Source organism: Chaetura pelagica, unplaced genomic scaffold, assembly GCF_000747805.2.
Source record: "Chaetura pelagica isolate M959 unplaced genomic scaffold, ChaPel_1.0 scaffold309, whole genome shotgun sequence".
Taxonomy (NCBI): domain Eukaryota; kingdom Metazoa; phylum Chordata; class Aves; order Apodiformes; family Apodidae; genus Chaetura; species Chaetura pelagica.
The window spans coordinates 683,159-699,039 of record NW_009954547.1 but is presented as its reverse complement, the minus strand read 5'-3'; the positions used below and the strand labels follow the sequence as shown (position 1 = coordinate 699,039).

General features: G+C 46.8%; 2 protein-coding genes across 2 annotated transcripts in view; both read right to left on the bottom strand.

The window, feature by feature from the left end:
- AMDHD2 (amidohydrolase domain containing 2) overlaps positions 1–1,769 on the bottom strand; it is a 9,166-nt gene extending 7,397 nt beyond the window's left edge. Inside the window, exon 1 of the mRNA XM_010005061.1 lies at positions 1,741–1,769. Coding sequence (XP_010003363.1) covers positions 1,741–1,769 — 29 coding nt within the window. The remainder of the gene's footprint in view (positions 1–1,740) is intronic.
- A 4,882-nt stretch (positions 1,770–6,651) lies between these two features.
- ATP6V0C (ATPase, H+ transporting, lysosomal 16kDa, V0 subunit c) overlaps positions 6,652–15,881 on the bottom strand; it is a 12,832-nt gene continuing 3,602 nt past the window's right edge. The window contains exons 2-3 of the mRNA XM_010005058.1: positions 8,639–8,822; positions 6,652–7,482 (exon numbers count right to left, since the gene is read on the bottom strand). Coding sequence (XP_010003360.1) covers positions 7,278–7,482; positions 8,639–8,822 — 389 coding nt within the window. The 3' untranslated portion in view covers positions 6,652–7,277. The remainder of the gene's footprint in view (positions 7,483–8,638; positions 8,823–15,881) is intronic.

The following is a 15,881-nucleotide window of genomic DNA, read 5'->3' as shown; positions in this document are numbered from 1 at the left end:
GGTCCCGGTCCCGGTACCGCGGCGTGTCCGGGCCGAGCGGGTCCCGCCCGCAGCGCTCGGGGGCCCGTGCCGGGTCCCACGGCCGCCCGGGCCGGGATGGTGCCCGGAGAGATCCCCTCTGCCCCGCAGCGAACGTTCCGGGGCGTTTGCTCTCCGGGCCTGGTTTAATCGCGCTGACCGTGACCCGGCAACGACTGACGTTGTGCCGGAGCCCCCAGGGGCCCCGCGGCTCACGCTGCTGTTTCAGGGCAGCTTGTCATGCGAGGCTGACAAAATGCTCTTGAGAAGGTTGGATTCAAGTGGGGAGCAACGTGTGTCCTCAGGGAACCCATCCTGTCCAGGTAAACTCTGGGCCTGGGGAGCTCAGGGAAGCTGGAGATGGGAGAGGAGCTGCTGACTGCAGGTGTCAACATCTCATCTCAGCCACCTCCCCAACACCTTCTTGTAAGTCTGCACACACCTCCTGCTGCCTCCTGCTTTATGCTTTGATGAGGAATGTTTTGGACAGAATCTTTTTTCCACTGCACCCACTGATTCCAAACTGGAGCTCCTTGGTGCAGGTGGGCTAGAGCATCGTCACTGAAGAACCATTTCTGAGCCTCAGGACTGACCAGAGTAAGCTCAACCACCTTTACTTTCACAAAGTTCACTAATCCCTGGCACCTTCAGTGAGCCAGGGTGCAGCTCTTGTACAGGCACTGTCAGTGCTGGCTGGGCAGCCACGTGAATGTTTTTGTGGAAGAAATGTTACCTGCCAAATACTGCTTTTATCAGGCAAGGCTGAAATGCCTGAGAGGTCAGAGAACATTAATTAGTAGTTCCTAATGGCTTGTAAGTCTGTCAGTTTGTGAATAAGTAACCTCAGCTTGCAGGGCCACAGTGGACTTGTTCTGTCTGGGGATGGTGCAGGGAGGAACTGCTGTGCTGCCGTGGCACAGCACCCGTGCACAGCTCAGCTGCCCAGCCAGGGGGCCCAGGGCGTCACAGGCACTGCTCAAAGCAGCAGCTCTGCAGGGTTTGCCTCCTCTGACTTCTTGCATGGCAGCCCCAGGTGCACTGGATGGACCTGTCACAAAGGACCTGTGGCAAAGCATGTACCTGCAGGGAAATCTGCCTAGGCACAATAATAATGATACTAACAAAATTAAATTTGAACTGCTTATTGACTCAGGTAAAGTAAGATTTCTGGAACTCCTCTTTGCAATCTGCTCAGTCTCAGCTACAGGGGAAAGGAGTTAACTGCAACCTGGGCAGGTAAGTCATGACTTCTTTTAGATGTTACTTGCAAAGCTGACAGTGTTGCTGCAAGCAGGTTCCTAAGTTCATCTGACAAGTCGGCAGCAGCCTGGGAGAGAAGACAAGAAGCTTGTTGTGTGCTCTGCAGCCAAGGCCCTCCCCCTTCCCTGCTGCGGGCTGAGCCACCAGGGCTCCTGTCCGCAGCCTCCGTGAGCAGCAGGGCGACAGTGTCCAACCTCTAAAATGTTAAAAACAAGCAGCACGCTTTGTTCCAATTAAAGCTGAGCATTTACTCCTGGCAGACACCGTTTCTCCTCCCTCCCTGCTCGGCAGGGGCCCCCGGGAGAGGGTGAGCCCAAGGTCCCCACACAGACCCTGCCTGGGCAGTCCCGCTAGGGAGCAGCACCAAGGGAGGAGAGGTGATGGGGGGTGTAATTGTGCGTGAAGGGAACGTCCCCGTCTGGCTAGGAATTGAATTTTAATGAGGTTTTGTGCTGTACTTGCCATTCCATGATGTCACTGCTTGTCCACATGACGAGCTGCCTCCTCCTATCAGCAGGGTGCCAGTAATGGAGAGCTGAGGCCAGGGAAACGCCAAGCAGTGGAGCACTGCTTTGGGAATTGGAGGCTGATAATTACTTCAGGCAGGTTTTTCTCATCATAGCTGAAATTATGCCCATCTGGGGCACCCAGCAGCATCTTGGTGGGAATGACTTGTGGCTTCAGGACAGGTGAAGTCGGAGACTCCAAAACTGGAATATCAGAAAAGGAATCCTAAAAGTACAAGTCAGGCCTGCTTATTTGAGCGAATGAATCTCAGAGGAGGGAAGTACTCTTCCAAGCTGATCAACTGCACCCAGACTGCCTGTGGCCAAAACAGGGCACTTTCACACTTACATACAAGCTGACAGACTTGTGCCAGAAACTTTTAGTGGCAGTGGAAAAGACATCGAGGTAAATGCAAACACCAACTGCTACAGATGGGAACATCCACTAGAAAAGATCCTGCCACAGGGTCCCATGGATACAGCTTCACCAACCCTTTGGTGACACATCAAACGTTTCTAGGCTGCAAGCCCAACAGCAAACCTTGAAATGGGAGTACTGGGAAATGGCCTGCACCTGCCTCTGCACTGCTGGGAAGAACAGCCTGTGCTGCAAGGAAAGGTATGGGAATTGGACTCATGGATGCTGTAGGTGTGTCACCCAGCCTAACTATATATCATGTATCTGTCCTGCTTAAGTCTTATCCCCTTGGATGTTATCTCTCTGTATTAAATTAACCTTATCTTGCATCAGCAATAATTGTACACTCCTTCTCTAATAATTGCATATTCTTTCTGCTGCCCCAGTAACCGGCTGAGGGAATCACAAGCTGTAGTTTCACTTGCATTTTGTTTAGCATTTTTTTCTTCAGGTTGAGTTATTTTTAACCTAGCTTGATTCTCAAATGAGATTCACTGCCTGGTGCCACAAGCAGTTGTTCCAGCACACTTGGGAGAAGCACAGGAGAGGGTGTGACAGATGTGAAAGAAGGTCTAGGTGTCCAATGGGAGAGCTTGGGCTAGCACTGCTGCCAGATGATGTGCTCGTGGAGCTGCAGCCTTGGCTTCTCATTTTTCACAAGGTCTAAGAAATTGTCTTAATGCCCACAAGAGCAGGGGAGGCTGTTTACACCTATGAGTTGAGAAGACACTGCAGATCATGGGAACAGATGAGCTGTCCTAAGATTTGCCCTCAGGCCATCTTAGGTAGAGAAAACCCTTAGGTGTGGGTGGTTGTTACTGCTCTCTGTCACTTGAGGTCCCCCCATTACCATCTCCCAAAGAAAAAGGAGGAAAGTACACCTTTAACAGCAAGGACATGGCAGTTTGAAGTGCCAACAGAGGCCAGGACTGACAAAGCCACCAGTATCCCCTTGGTAAATCCAGAAGAACCAGGACTTGAGCCTGTTGTGACTGCATGTCACCCCCTCAGGACAGAGATCACAGACACAAGCCACTGATTGTCCAGGAACCTCATGCTGCCCAGCTGGTCCTGTCACGGGTCAGTGAGACCTGTCAATGGTCTGTAGAAACCTTGAAGGAGGCACTTGGGAGCCTGCAGCTTGGCCCCTAGGAGAGCTCTGGGCCTCACACCCTCTGAAGCTGGGGGAGGATTTTTCCGTGTACTTTGGCACCATGATACAAGAACTAGCTCATCAGAACTCAGCAACGTGAGCTGCAAAGCTGTGACTGTCTCAAGGAGCTAAATGAAGCGTGGCTTGCAGAGAAAAGAACAGCATTCATTAGTGAGTAATAGGAACAAAAATGGAGAAGCTTTTTGGGATACAATCCTTTGATCCTGAAAACAGAAAATTTCCACTCCAGGGTAAGTGGAACTGGGAAGACTATCTTTGAGTTTAAAAAAAAAAGAGATGGTTAGTGCCTGTAGGACAGAAGGAAAGATGCTAAGAGCAGAGGTGGCAAGTCCTGTGTGTCAGAGGTAGTTTTCACCCGAGGAGCAGTGAGGCTGGATGGAAGCAGCAAAAAGCCAAAACATCAATATCCCCATGGTCAGACTGCAAAGGAAACCTGGTTTACTGGGAGCCATTTTCATTAGATCTGCTGTTACCCTGTAGTTGTAGACAGCAGCTTAGTTTCTGGGATCAGTTTCTCTTAATGAGTTTTTTATTTCCCCAAAGCTTATTTACTTTTCTAGGTTACTATGCTCCTCTGTAAACCAGGTCTCCCAAGGAAAGACAATCCCTGAGCGATCACAGATAAAAATCCAACTACTTAAAAATGCTTCTCCAATAGAGCAATAAAAAAACCTGCAGCCTTTGAAAAAAACTCGGTATGACGGCCCCTGCGCTGCTGCTGCTGCAGAGCCTCGGCTCCCAGCTCTGCAGGGTGAGTCACTGCAGCGCCAGCTGCCACCCACAGGGCAGTTCTGTGCCAGCACACACCACCGGTCGGATCAGACACGCCGAGCCTGTCATTTCTCCCTGCTCCCCGCTGCCCAACCAAACGCAAGTGAATCCCTACAGATGGGCTGCACTTACCCCCCTGCGCTGCTGCTGCTGCAGAGCCTCGGCTCCCAGCTCTGCAGGGTGAGTCACTGCAGCGCCAGCTGCCACCCACAGGGCAGTTCTGTGCCAGCACACACCACCGGTCGGATCAGACACGCCGAGCCTGTCATTTCTCCCTGCTCCCCGCTGCCCAACCAAACGCAAGTGAATCCCTACAGATGGGCTGCACTTACCGAGCACGCTGCTGCCAGTAAACCAAGGGACCAAAAGGTCGGTAATTTTATTTCCCTGAGCCACTTAACAAATTTGCTGATGCAACAGCATCGGTGTAGGACTTGAAATGTGAGATTTCACCTGAGAGGACCTAGAGCATCACTGCCAGAAAATGCTTGGCTGAGGCAACATGCTCAGAATGTTAATATTACTCCCGGTGTATGTGCAGCTCCTCAGCACAAAGCAACCCTCCACCTCCACGTGCTAACCCCAGCCTTTGCTGTATGCTCTATCCTCCCAGCCTGCAGGTTTGTGTATTAACAAGAAAGGCTCGATGTTCCAGGGCAGGAACCAAAATGACATTAGTGGGACTTTGCCTGCATTTGGCTACATAAGTATCCATCACCATCCTGAGTGTAGCAACTGCCTTCTGCGAGGTGGATACAACGGCACCTTGGAGAGCCTTTATGTTGTTTATTTCTCTTAGGAGAGCTACCACCAGCATGTAGTTGCTCTCTTCGGCAGCTCATACTCTTGTGAACTGGCAAAAAACAAAGCTGGCAGTACATTCCACTTAAAGAAGGTAAATCCAGATCTTAAAACATACTTGCAGCCCTAGCCAGGCCTCCTTGCCTGCTCCACAACCAAAGTGCCATGCCTCTCACCAGGGCTGCAAGATGCACAAGGCATGCTTTCCAGAGAGCTGAAATCATGACTTCCAGCTGCAAGCACTGAGAAGGCACTCACTGCAGTCAGTACTGAAGGAGAATTACACTTCTATGTCTGTAAATATTTATGACTCCAGGGTAAAGTCTGATTCCTAAGCTTAACTTCTACTTATCCTGAAGAAAAGAATCATCACACCACTGGGATGAAGAAACATTCCCTTATTCCAGGCAAGGCTTCAGCAGACATCCAGGATTTTCCTTAAATCAGCTTATGGTTCTACATAGCCCAAGCACCACAACTGCTCTGAAGTTCTTCCAGGACACAAACCCAGTACTACAGCCCACCCCAAAGCCAAACCCAACAGCCTATTGGATGAGTGCAGGCTGATCAGCTTTACAGCAAACAGAATAAACCCCTTAGTTTGTTAATAATTACTGATTATCAACAATTGTTAAAAGTCTGAAAATCTGTATTAGCAGGATGATTGGCTCAGAGCTGGTCTCCTGAATGATTCCAGTCTGAAGACCAGCTACCCAGAAGGTGCATGAGATATCACCAGGCCTGGGCCTGGTGCTTGTGCCAGGTTAGAAGGTCCAGATGTAGCTTCAGTAAATTCCTTGCAGCTCTTCATAGTCCTAAAACCAGATTTGGTTGCTGTGCAGGTACACACAAGGTACACGGGTGAAGCACATGGATACCACATCTCCATTCTCAACCAGGCTGACAGATGATGTTCCCACAGACCACTCCAGGTTCCTCAGCTTAGCTTTGATCACAAAGGCATTACTAGTACTAGGTGTCTGTGTAACATTTGTATTTTTGGCTTGAACAAGGTAAAACTTGACCTGTTCTCTAAACTATACAAATAAAATTAAGGTGGTGTATTTCCCAAAGGCAATTTAAAACAAGCTCTAGATTTGAAAGGGTCCAACATCTATCTTCCATAAGTTTGTCTCGCTTTGCACCATCATAAACCCTCAGAACAAGACACTGTTGTTACAGCATTCAGTAACTGCCAGAGCAGTACTTCCCAGCTCAAATGCTCCCCCTTACAAGTTAAAAACACGAGTTCTTGGATAAACACATCTTGTTTATGAGACAATATTGTTCAGGTACTTTAGAGGCAGTTGCTGCTCACAGTGCAGCTTTTCAACAAGCTGATTTTCTGCAGAGCCACCACAAAGACAGGCTCCTCAGCTGCAGCCCGCTCCCATGCCCTCTGCCATGCCTGCTCAGCCTGTTACATGACATCACCCTATGCCAAAGCAAAGATGTGCTGCTTGACCAGGGCAAGCACAGTACTACATCAGCCATTTCTTCCTGCTCACACCAAGTACTGCCCACAAGCAGCAGCTGGAAACAGCTTTGCTCCTTACCCAGGAGAAAAAGGGAATGCTTCAGAGGCAATGGCAGCAGCACTGCTGCACAGTGCTCAGTCACATCCAGGACCTGCACCCCTAAAGGAACCCCTCCCCTTCCTAAAGGAGCAGCAAAAATTTTAAATCAGAAACAGGACTCAGTACAGCAATGTAGTGAGGAAGTTTTATTTGGAAACATGGTATAAGTTTGTAACCCAACACTGGGTGCACGACTCTGATGCCGGAGCATACGCAGTTACTACTGAAACACGGGAGTGTTTCGGACATTGCTGTAATAAAACACAAGATTCTCATACTCCAATACCAGGACACTACAGCAATCTTTAGATTCAAAGTTACATCCAAGGAATTCTCTGCACTTACAATTGACCCCACAGTGTAATCTACCTATAAGATTAATATATATAGCATGGGAAATTGAAAATCCTTGCTCCATAGATGTATGAACATGTCAAGTCTTTTATAAATAAACATCCAGTGAAGAGAAAAAATTACATTTCTAGTTCATATTTATACATAAAGTACTAACAGCAATGGGTGGAAAATTGCACACAGGCCACCCCAAGCCATGCAGCAGGCTTGGAGCAGCCCATCCAATTTAATATTGAAGTACACACAGGACAGACAAGTCACTAACATACATTGCGCATTTACAAGATATCAACTACCAAATTGGGACAACTGTACACATTGGAGAGACCATTTTCATTCTGGAGCATTTGTTTTTTAAATGTGGATTTGTTGCATCTCTTTACATCATACTGCAGCATTTACTTTGTGGAGAGGATAAGGGCAACAATGAGGCCATACAGACCCAAGACTTCAGCGAAGATCAGAATCAGGATCATGCCCACAAATAACCTGGGCTGCTGTGCTGTTCCCCGTACACCTGCATCGCCCACAATGCCAATGGCAAAGCCAGCAGCCAGACCACTGAGGCCCACACTCAAGCCAGCACCCAGCTGAAGAAAGCTCCTGTAGGACAGAGATTGAAAGTTTCAGTGGCAAGCAACAGCACACCCTTCAACTTCAGGTTGGCTTTTTTTTTTTTCACTCCCCAGGGACATCTGAATTAACATTTAAAAGGAACCTCTTCCCTGCAGAAAAAGCTTCTATACTCTTCAAGCAAGCACAGTATGTCTCAAAAAGCAAGACTCTTCCCAAGACTTAACTCTGATACTTGAAAAACCTGGAAAGCTATGCAAGATCTTTAGCTGACATCCAGGTATGGCTCACAGACTAAGCTACAGGACCTGCAGGCCCACATGGCCACCCAGGTGCAGACCTGTACCCTGCCAGACCTGTGTGCTCCAGCCATGGGGCCAGCACCCACAGCAACACCTGTCCAACTGTCTGCAGCCTGCTTTTGTCTCCAGCCTTTAGCAATCTTTTACAGCCACAACACAGCTGGTAATTATTAGGTCTCTTGGGCTGCAAGAGTTGGACACAAGTGGTCTGGTTTTCCAGGCAGGGAGGGGTACCTAAGGAAGATTATCTTCTGTTTCTTGGATCATGGCTTATGAGGCCAACCACAATGCTCATTGGCTACAGCTTGTACATTGTCACAGGTATCCGTTAGACCTCAAAAGCATTGTTTTATTCTGAGAGGTCTCAATCAAGCCAGTTCCAATTATTCTCAAAAGCAAAGACCAGATAAAGTTTCAGGCTGTAGCTGGTGTAGAGGACCAATGTATAGCTTCAGGATTGATTTACTATCACATAAAACAGCAAGCAATATTAATTATTCACTTACATCTCCCAGACAACAGGAGAACTATTTAGACAGTCTGATTAGACAGTCTTGGAAAGACCCATGTATTTCAGGTCTAGAATTCTGCACCATGAAACAAGCTTAGCCTCCTACCCCAGTACTGCCTGTAAAGCCATTAACCCCTGCACTCTCTAGGTGGGGATGCTGATCTGTTGGTTGATACAGCAGCCTCAGGCAGCACTGCCTCTGGGGCCACCACAGCAGGGAGGACAGCTGAAATGCAGCCTGCTCTGCCAAGTCCTGGTTAGAAGCATTTTGCACCGACACCCCTTCCTGGGGTCTGGAGCAGAACCCACCCATTCAGCAGCATTAAAACAGTGACAGGACAAACAAACCAAACTGACAGAGGCAGCAACTTACTTGAATAGTGTGATAGAAGGTGAGAGGGCATTGGCAATGAGGACTGCCACTACGAGGCCATAGATAGCTATAATACCCGCCATGACAACAGGGATGATGGACTTCATGATGAGCTCAGGCCTCATGACAGACATGGCTGCAATACCTGTGCCACTCTTTGCTGTTCCATATGCAGCTCCCAAGGCTGGAAGAGAAAAAAATGCATTAGACATCCCCAAATACCAGCTCCTTCACAAGGCTGCAGTATTAGAACATTTGAGTCAGCACAAGAAATAATTGTACAAAACTAAAATGGTCACTTGACTGCTTGGTTTGTCAGCCTGGAATACTAAGGTAGAGGAAGTGATCTATCCAGTCCTAGATCAATAAAAAGGTGCCATTCAAACAGTACTGATAAGAGTACCCTGAGCTAGCTTCATAGAGTATACTCCTTAGTATGCATTCATGCCATGTTTAGAAACCAAAACCCAAGGTCCAAACATTAACTTATTACCTCAGAGTTCATGCCCAGAGCCCACACTGCAGGACTCCACTCAGCAGAACTGCAGAGAAAGCAACAAAGCACATCCTGCTGCAGCAGCAGGGTGTAGCCCAGCTGAAAGTCAAATTTTAAAAACACTGAACTTTAAGCCACTTGGGCTGAATTCTCAGATGCACCCCCAATGTTGAACAAGTCACCTTCATGGGGCCTCCTCTTCCACAGAGCTTTGGCCTGGGGTTACACATGCCAGTTCAGCTTCAGACACACCAATATAGCAAACTCACAGCCTGCTCCTTGGAGAAATTATACCCTCTCCATGTGTAAATAACCTCAACGGATAAGGAATCAGGTTCATTTGTTAATCCATTCACTGGAACCAGAATATGGCTTCCAGGTTGTAGAGGACCACAACCACCCTAAGGTCTGCTGATCAGCTGTGTAAACACTGAGCATGTAGAGACCAACCCAAGAATCCAAAGCTTGGTTTTCAAAGTAGAACAAGAGCTTATCACCTCCAACTGAGAAATATTAGAAGAGTCCCAAAGCTCTACTCAAAAGTAATTTCTGCTTGAAAACTTAAGTCTTGCAAAAAGTTTCCAGGAATACCTCATTCTTTGAAGTACTTTGAATTTTTAAGTACCCCTTGCCTTCCAGCCTTGATCTGCAGTGCTCTAGGAACTCCCCAACTCCGGACTGCACTCACCATCCCCCAAGAGATGATAGGCCTCTCAGGACTAAGTCCTTGAAGCAGCACTTCCAAATACATGGAAGTGTCCTTGTTAGATACCATCACACTGATATTCAAAGGCAGCAGTTCTGATTAAGCATGAAAACTGTTACCTGCTATAAAAGGCTACTAGAGACCATTAAAACCACAGGGCTCTCAAATCTTTGCACTGTTCAGAGATGTACCATTTGACTTTGCTCCACCCACTTGACCTAGGGTTTCTACAATGGAGAGCTGCTTGTTCTACAAAGACCTACAGCTGCCTTACACAAGCATCCAAGTGTGAGATGGTGCAGCTTGCCCAAGAGTTGCTGGGAGGTATTCCAAGGGGTTTAGATATGTGCTTTCCTAAGCATGTGTGTTTTTTCAGCATTTTCATCTAGACCACCTTTCAGCAGTCAAGAACCAAGTGGTATCAACTAGCAAAGTCTAGAAAGTAATCACTAACTTGAATTAGGAACCTTTTCTGTTGGATGAAGCACCTGGAGATGTTAAAAAAGGGGGCAGACCTGGTATTTCATAAGATGGTTTAGTGGTTAGCGGTTGTAGGGTGGATGGTCAGACTTTATGATCTTAAAGGTCTTTTCCAACCTTAATGATTCTATGATCTGGACCTAAGCAGAATAAAGATTCAGGCTACCTAGACTTCTAGACTCACTATGGCATTTAGCAAAAACTAGTTCTCTTGTTTGGAATGTTCTATAAACCTCCCCAGAAACATCAAGGCTCACAAGGGAAGTTCACTCTTTAAAATTGCATCAGTCATTACTTCCTCCAGTCTGAAGTTACTTCAAGGTGTTAATGCAGTGATGAATTACAGAAAGTGATGGTGCAATCCCACTTGCAGAAAGCCAGCCTGCTTTAGCTTTTGGGAAGGGGTAGACTAGCACAAGTTTCAGTTCCCAATTATTAAAACCCATGTCTAAGGAACAAACAAGAGCTTATGCCTTGAACTTGGTCTAGACACACTACCAAATGAAACCTACATGTTCTCTGTGGCATCTACTTTTCACATTTCAGTTTTAGATAGCACTGACGATCCTACTGGTGAAAGCTACCTGTGCTACACATGCAGCTTCAGAGCTTAACCCCTTTGCTCCCAGTGAAGCCTTTACCAGCATCCTTGCACTGGGTCCCCTGCAGCTGTCTCTTCACTTTCTCACAAGCCAGCTTGTCTTACTGCCTTCACTGACCTGTGAAGTTCTTGCACCTTGGGCAATACCCCAATATTACAGTCCAGGTGGCAAAGCTGATAGCAACTTCCCACCACGGCACAGCCATCTAATGACGGAACTATGGGCCATTTGGCACATGGGTCAATCCTCCTGCAAATCTTGTCTTGTACCTCTTGGCAGCTGTGAATGTCTGAAGCACATACAGTTCACAGGCTACATTTCAATACCCATACCACAACAAGTTGGAAGGACACATTTTTCCAAAATCTTCTCAGTTAATAGGCTCTGAAGAGATCCATGTGGGAGACAGTGACAGCAGAAGATATGTACCACTGTTACACACCAAGACCCCATGTATTTGCTTCAGAGCACACAGCTCTATTAACTCTAATGTATAGGCCAATGAAGCTGCAGCACTATCTTGAAAGCACCCAAACAAGGAACCATGACATTCACCAGGCAGCAAGAGAAGGCCTACCTAGCTTGATCACAGGAGGAAGCCAGTCTGGCCTGTAATCAGGCACTGCCACTTGCCAGTTCAATGGTGTTCTAACAGAGACCTTGCTTTGCACACTATCCAAGACTTATCCCAGTAAGCCTGCTTCAAAGGTTAACTTGAGTTTGAAACTTCTGCAGAGCAACTCCTTCAACTCCCAAGCCAGAGCCAATTTTAGTACTGCTCCCAGGGGCAAAACTTTACTCCTGTGGGACTGTGGGTATGCTGCCTGGCACCTCACCATAGCTCTTACTTCCTATGAGTCAAAAGTGGTAGCAGACATAATATAGCTGTGCAGCTCCAAGATGAAGAATGAACTAGCAAGTAACTCATCACAAAGGAAATAGCTTCAGTAAGGGCTGAAGACTAGTTGTAGTCTTGCCACTGCCAGGACTTTCAGGAGAGTCTTGCCTCCAGTATTCTGTTACTACTGTGGTTTAGATCAAGTGTAGTCCAAGTGTGAGGACCTTTTTGTAGCTCAGTTAGTGCTCAGCAAGGTCACGCACCTGAGGACATTAATCTAGCAGCTGAGCTGCAAGTCACCTCACGCAAGGCTCCCTCAAGAGAGGCTATTACCAAAAGCCTGGCATTAGTTCTGCAGATACATCTGCACCTATAGTGATAACATTATCAGGAGCCTTCAAGCCAAGGAACCATTTGCATAGATGCAGCTTCAGCAGCTGTAAGGCACTGAGACATGCTCAGCCTCAGAACCAGCCAGAGAAACTACAGCAGTATTTGATGCTTTCAGAGCCAGTGACTCCTCCTGTGTCTCACTATGAAGAAGCAGGTTTTCATACTGCAACATATGAAGGATCTACAGAGCACAAGCAGGCAGAATTTCTCTGCTTTAGGAAGCGAGCTAGTAACACAAGTCAAACTTTCAATTGAAATGCTATGGGTTACTACCATGGCAAGTTTGAAAGATCAGGATGAGTACTTACACCTGGATCCTTTTATAATTAATCCATTATCAAATGAGCAACCCTCTGCAGTAGGCAAGCTTCCCTTGAACAAGACAGCAGTTATCATTTCACCTCAAAGCCAGTTCATCCTTGAGCAGAGAATTGTTAGAAGTGATACTCAGGTCTAGTACAGCCCTTGCTTTGCCATGCCAGAAACCTGGGCATTTCAAAGTAGGTTTATTCCACTGGTATAAGGCCTCTCCCACACCACATTTAAACACAGCTCTACCTCAGATTACAGTAATGGATACTCCATGGCTGCCTTGGAACAACGCTGCTATTCTCCACAGAAGGGACAGCCACATAAGTGGAACTGTACCTGGAGCCTATGCAATTCCAATCACACTGACTCAAGACTGGCTGTAGCCAGTCCCCAGTGATAATTGGAGGGGTAAACAGATAAGCTGCCCTAGAGGAAGCTGTAGAGTTTGAAAATCTGTAGTGAGTCACCTGTTGTAGGATTAGGGATAGCAAACTTTTTGTTCGTAATGTTATGAGAGGGTGTGGAGATTTCAAACAACCCTAGCACTGCCAGCTCACAGCATTACCAGAAACACCCTGCAGGGCCAGCACACCATTCATTTTTGTTCAGTAAACTTGAGAACTACCAGCTCAAGAAGCTCATTCAACAGCAGCAGTCCAAAGAAAAAAGGAGTTACCGGTCAACTGCCCAAGCAGCTGTGACTACTACAATTGGTAGTCTGGATTGTCTAACACAGCATACAAAACCATTTTTTTTTACATATGGCAAGACTGACACTTCACACCACAGGGTACAGGCTTGCTCTTCTGCAAGCAGCTAAGTTTAGTCAGCCATTACCAGACTCTTTATCCATGTGATCTCCCCTGCAACCTTAAACCATTTTCCAGACTGGGTGGATGTCTGTGCTCCAGGTATTGACTGACAGAGCAATTCCTTACACCAGTTACCAAGAGCCCTTTTCACCTCGTTGGTCAAACTCACACCCCTCACCCATAGCTGGCATAGCTGGCACCTATAGCTGAGCTGCCACGTTGCTGAAGTGTGGGAAAGCCTGGGTCATCTGACTGCATCCAGCAGACACCTGTGTGGCCAAACTAGCCTGACTTGAAGGCTTGGGCTCACAAGACTCAGTCTGAAGGAAGCGAGTTCAACAAGTTGTGCCTCAGTTCAGTGAGAACAGCAAGCAGATGGAAGCATGCAGTTCTGTTAAGTCTTTATTTCAAGCATCACCAAACAGCCCCATCAGGCTGGAGAGTTTTGCAACCACTGCTTGAGATCAGGCTCCAGAGAGATGGAAGAGGCTAGTTTTAGGAAGCAAAAAAAGGAAGTTGACTAAGAGGTCCTGAAGCAGCTGCCATTTATCTCCACTGCTGCTCTGAATCTGCTCCACTGCTGCTCTCGCCATCACAGGAGAAGTACTTTGCAGTCTACAGTGACTTCAAGGAGGGCCATCAGATGCGCCAGCCACAGTACTAGCAGCAGTGTATCTGCTTGAGACAAGTTCTGTAGAGCAAATGAAGCTTGATCTGGTTTTCAGATGTTCCCAAGAGGAGCATTTACTGAGTGGAAATGATACCCTTGTTGAGACATCTTCCCTCAGTTCAACTGAGCTGCAGAAATACTGCCTATCTATTCCTGGTACAACACTTATGTCTTAATAGTCCACTAATTTGCCTGCTGCTAAAGATGCATGCTAGTCTCTACTGCATAGTCTGGTAGCTCAAACATCTGAGTTTTCCTGCCCACACCACCAAGGCCTTTGAAGTACTCTTTAATGATCTGGAACAGACAACTACCAAGAGCTGCACTGTTCTGCCATTTCATTTTTACCTGCAAGCTACAGCTAAAGAGTCTGCAAGCTTCTCTCAGGATGAGGACTACAGCTCCTTACTGAGAAGCAAGCAGCTCTCCTCTCTACTACCTTCCCACCTCTCAAGAAACAGTATTTCAGGAAGCACAGGTGCAATGTGCCATGAAGGCTGCAAGTTGTTGATAGTCATGATGCCTTCTAGAATCAGATGACACCAAGCTGTCAGCTGCATCAAGCTAGATGTTCTGAGCCAGCAATTTCACCATGGAGGTCCTTAGCAGCTAACCAACAGCTACAGTACCTGCAGCCCTAGTTTAAAATAAGTACTATTTCATTAGCTCCGCAGCAAAAATGAGAAGCAGAAGAGAGGACTGACCTCAACACCACTGACTAGACTTCTCATTACCAGTACTCCAGGTGCTTGACAGTGAAGCAGTGCTTCTTGATAGTACTCGACAGCGAAGGCATTAAATGCCCACCCAGAGTGCAGGTCTAAGGTCAAGCTCTTTACGACATCTGAAGGCCTCAGTGAGGTGCACCTGGGACATCATGCATGTCTACACAGAGAAACAGCAAGTACAGCATCAGTCAGCTTTGCCCAATACCAGGGTTCTCCATTTTGGCATGCTGAAGTAGCATGGAAAAGATGCCGTATGATCACTTAGAAGCATCTGACACTGAGCCAGCCACATGTTTTACACATAGGAAATAAAGGAACCTCAGCTATCAGAACAAGTTGTAAGCAGCAACTGAATAAGCAGGCTTGAAGACAGCCAAGGTCACAGCAGCCTGCTTTTAGTCTTTCTAGCTGCCATCAGTACTAGCTGACCAGAACAAGATCTGCTATCTGCCATCACCAGTTAATGTTCAAACATCAAACAATGCTGCATAAAGTTGCTTGTTTTCACATCAGACTGGCCTGGACAGTACAGAACTTGAACATGTTTACTAGAAACATGTCTCAGAAATATAAGCTCCAAAAGAATCTGATCTTTAGATACACCATGAGTCCTGACTCATGATGTATGCATGATCACTGCAGTAATTAACACCGATTTAGGACTATTTGTCCAGACAGACTTAGCTCCTTGCTTCTGAAACAGGGTACATTTAACAACTAATGTTCAATTAACATCAGAACATGCTGTAGTGTCACATCCCTATTAGGGAAGCTACATCATCAAATGGCTAGGGACACTGCAAGTTTTGGTTTATCCTGTATTAACAACTCTGCCATACTGCTTCAAAAAAATCCAAGTTGCTTCACTAAACAAACAGTTTGGTAATGTCCACAACTAACATAATTTGGCATCAGCAGTATCTATAACCTGTTGTTTCAATGACTGAACCCATCAGATAAGCCCTAGCAAAACACTAACTTTATGGCTCAGACCTGCTGGTGTTAGGACCATCTAACAAATTTTGCATCAAGGACCAGTTGTGCACCAGCAGCAACATGACAGTTACCAAACCTTCACCAAAATAGCTTAAGCACTTACCGAACTACCCAACCCAAACCTTTGCCTTTCCCTTGCAGTCCCACAAAACCATCTTATCAGACTCACAGCTTCAAGGAAACTCTTCCCTGCTGGTTTAAACGTGCCAA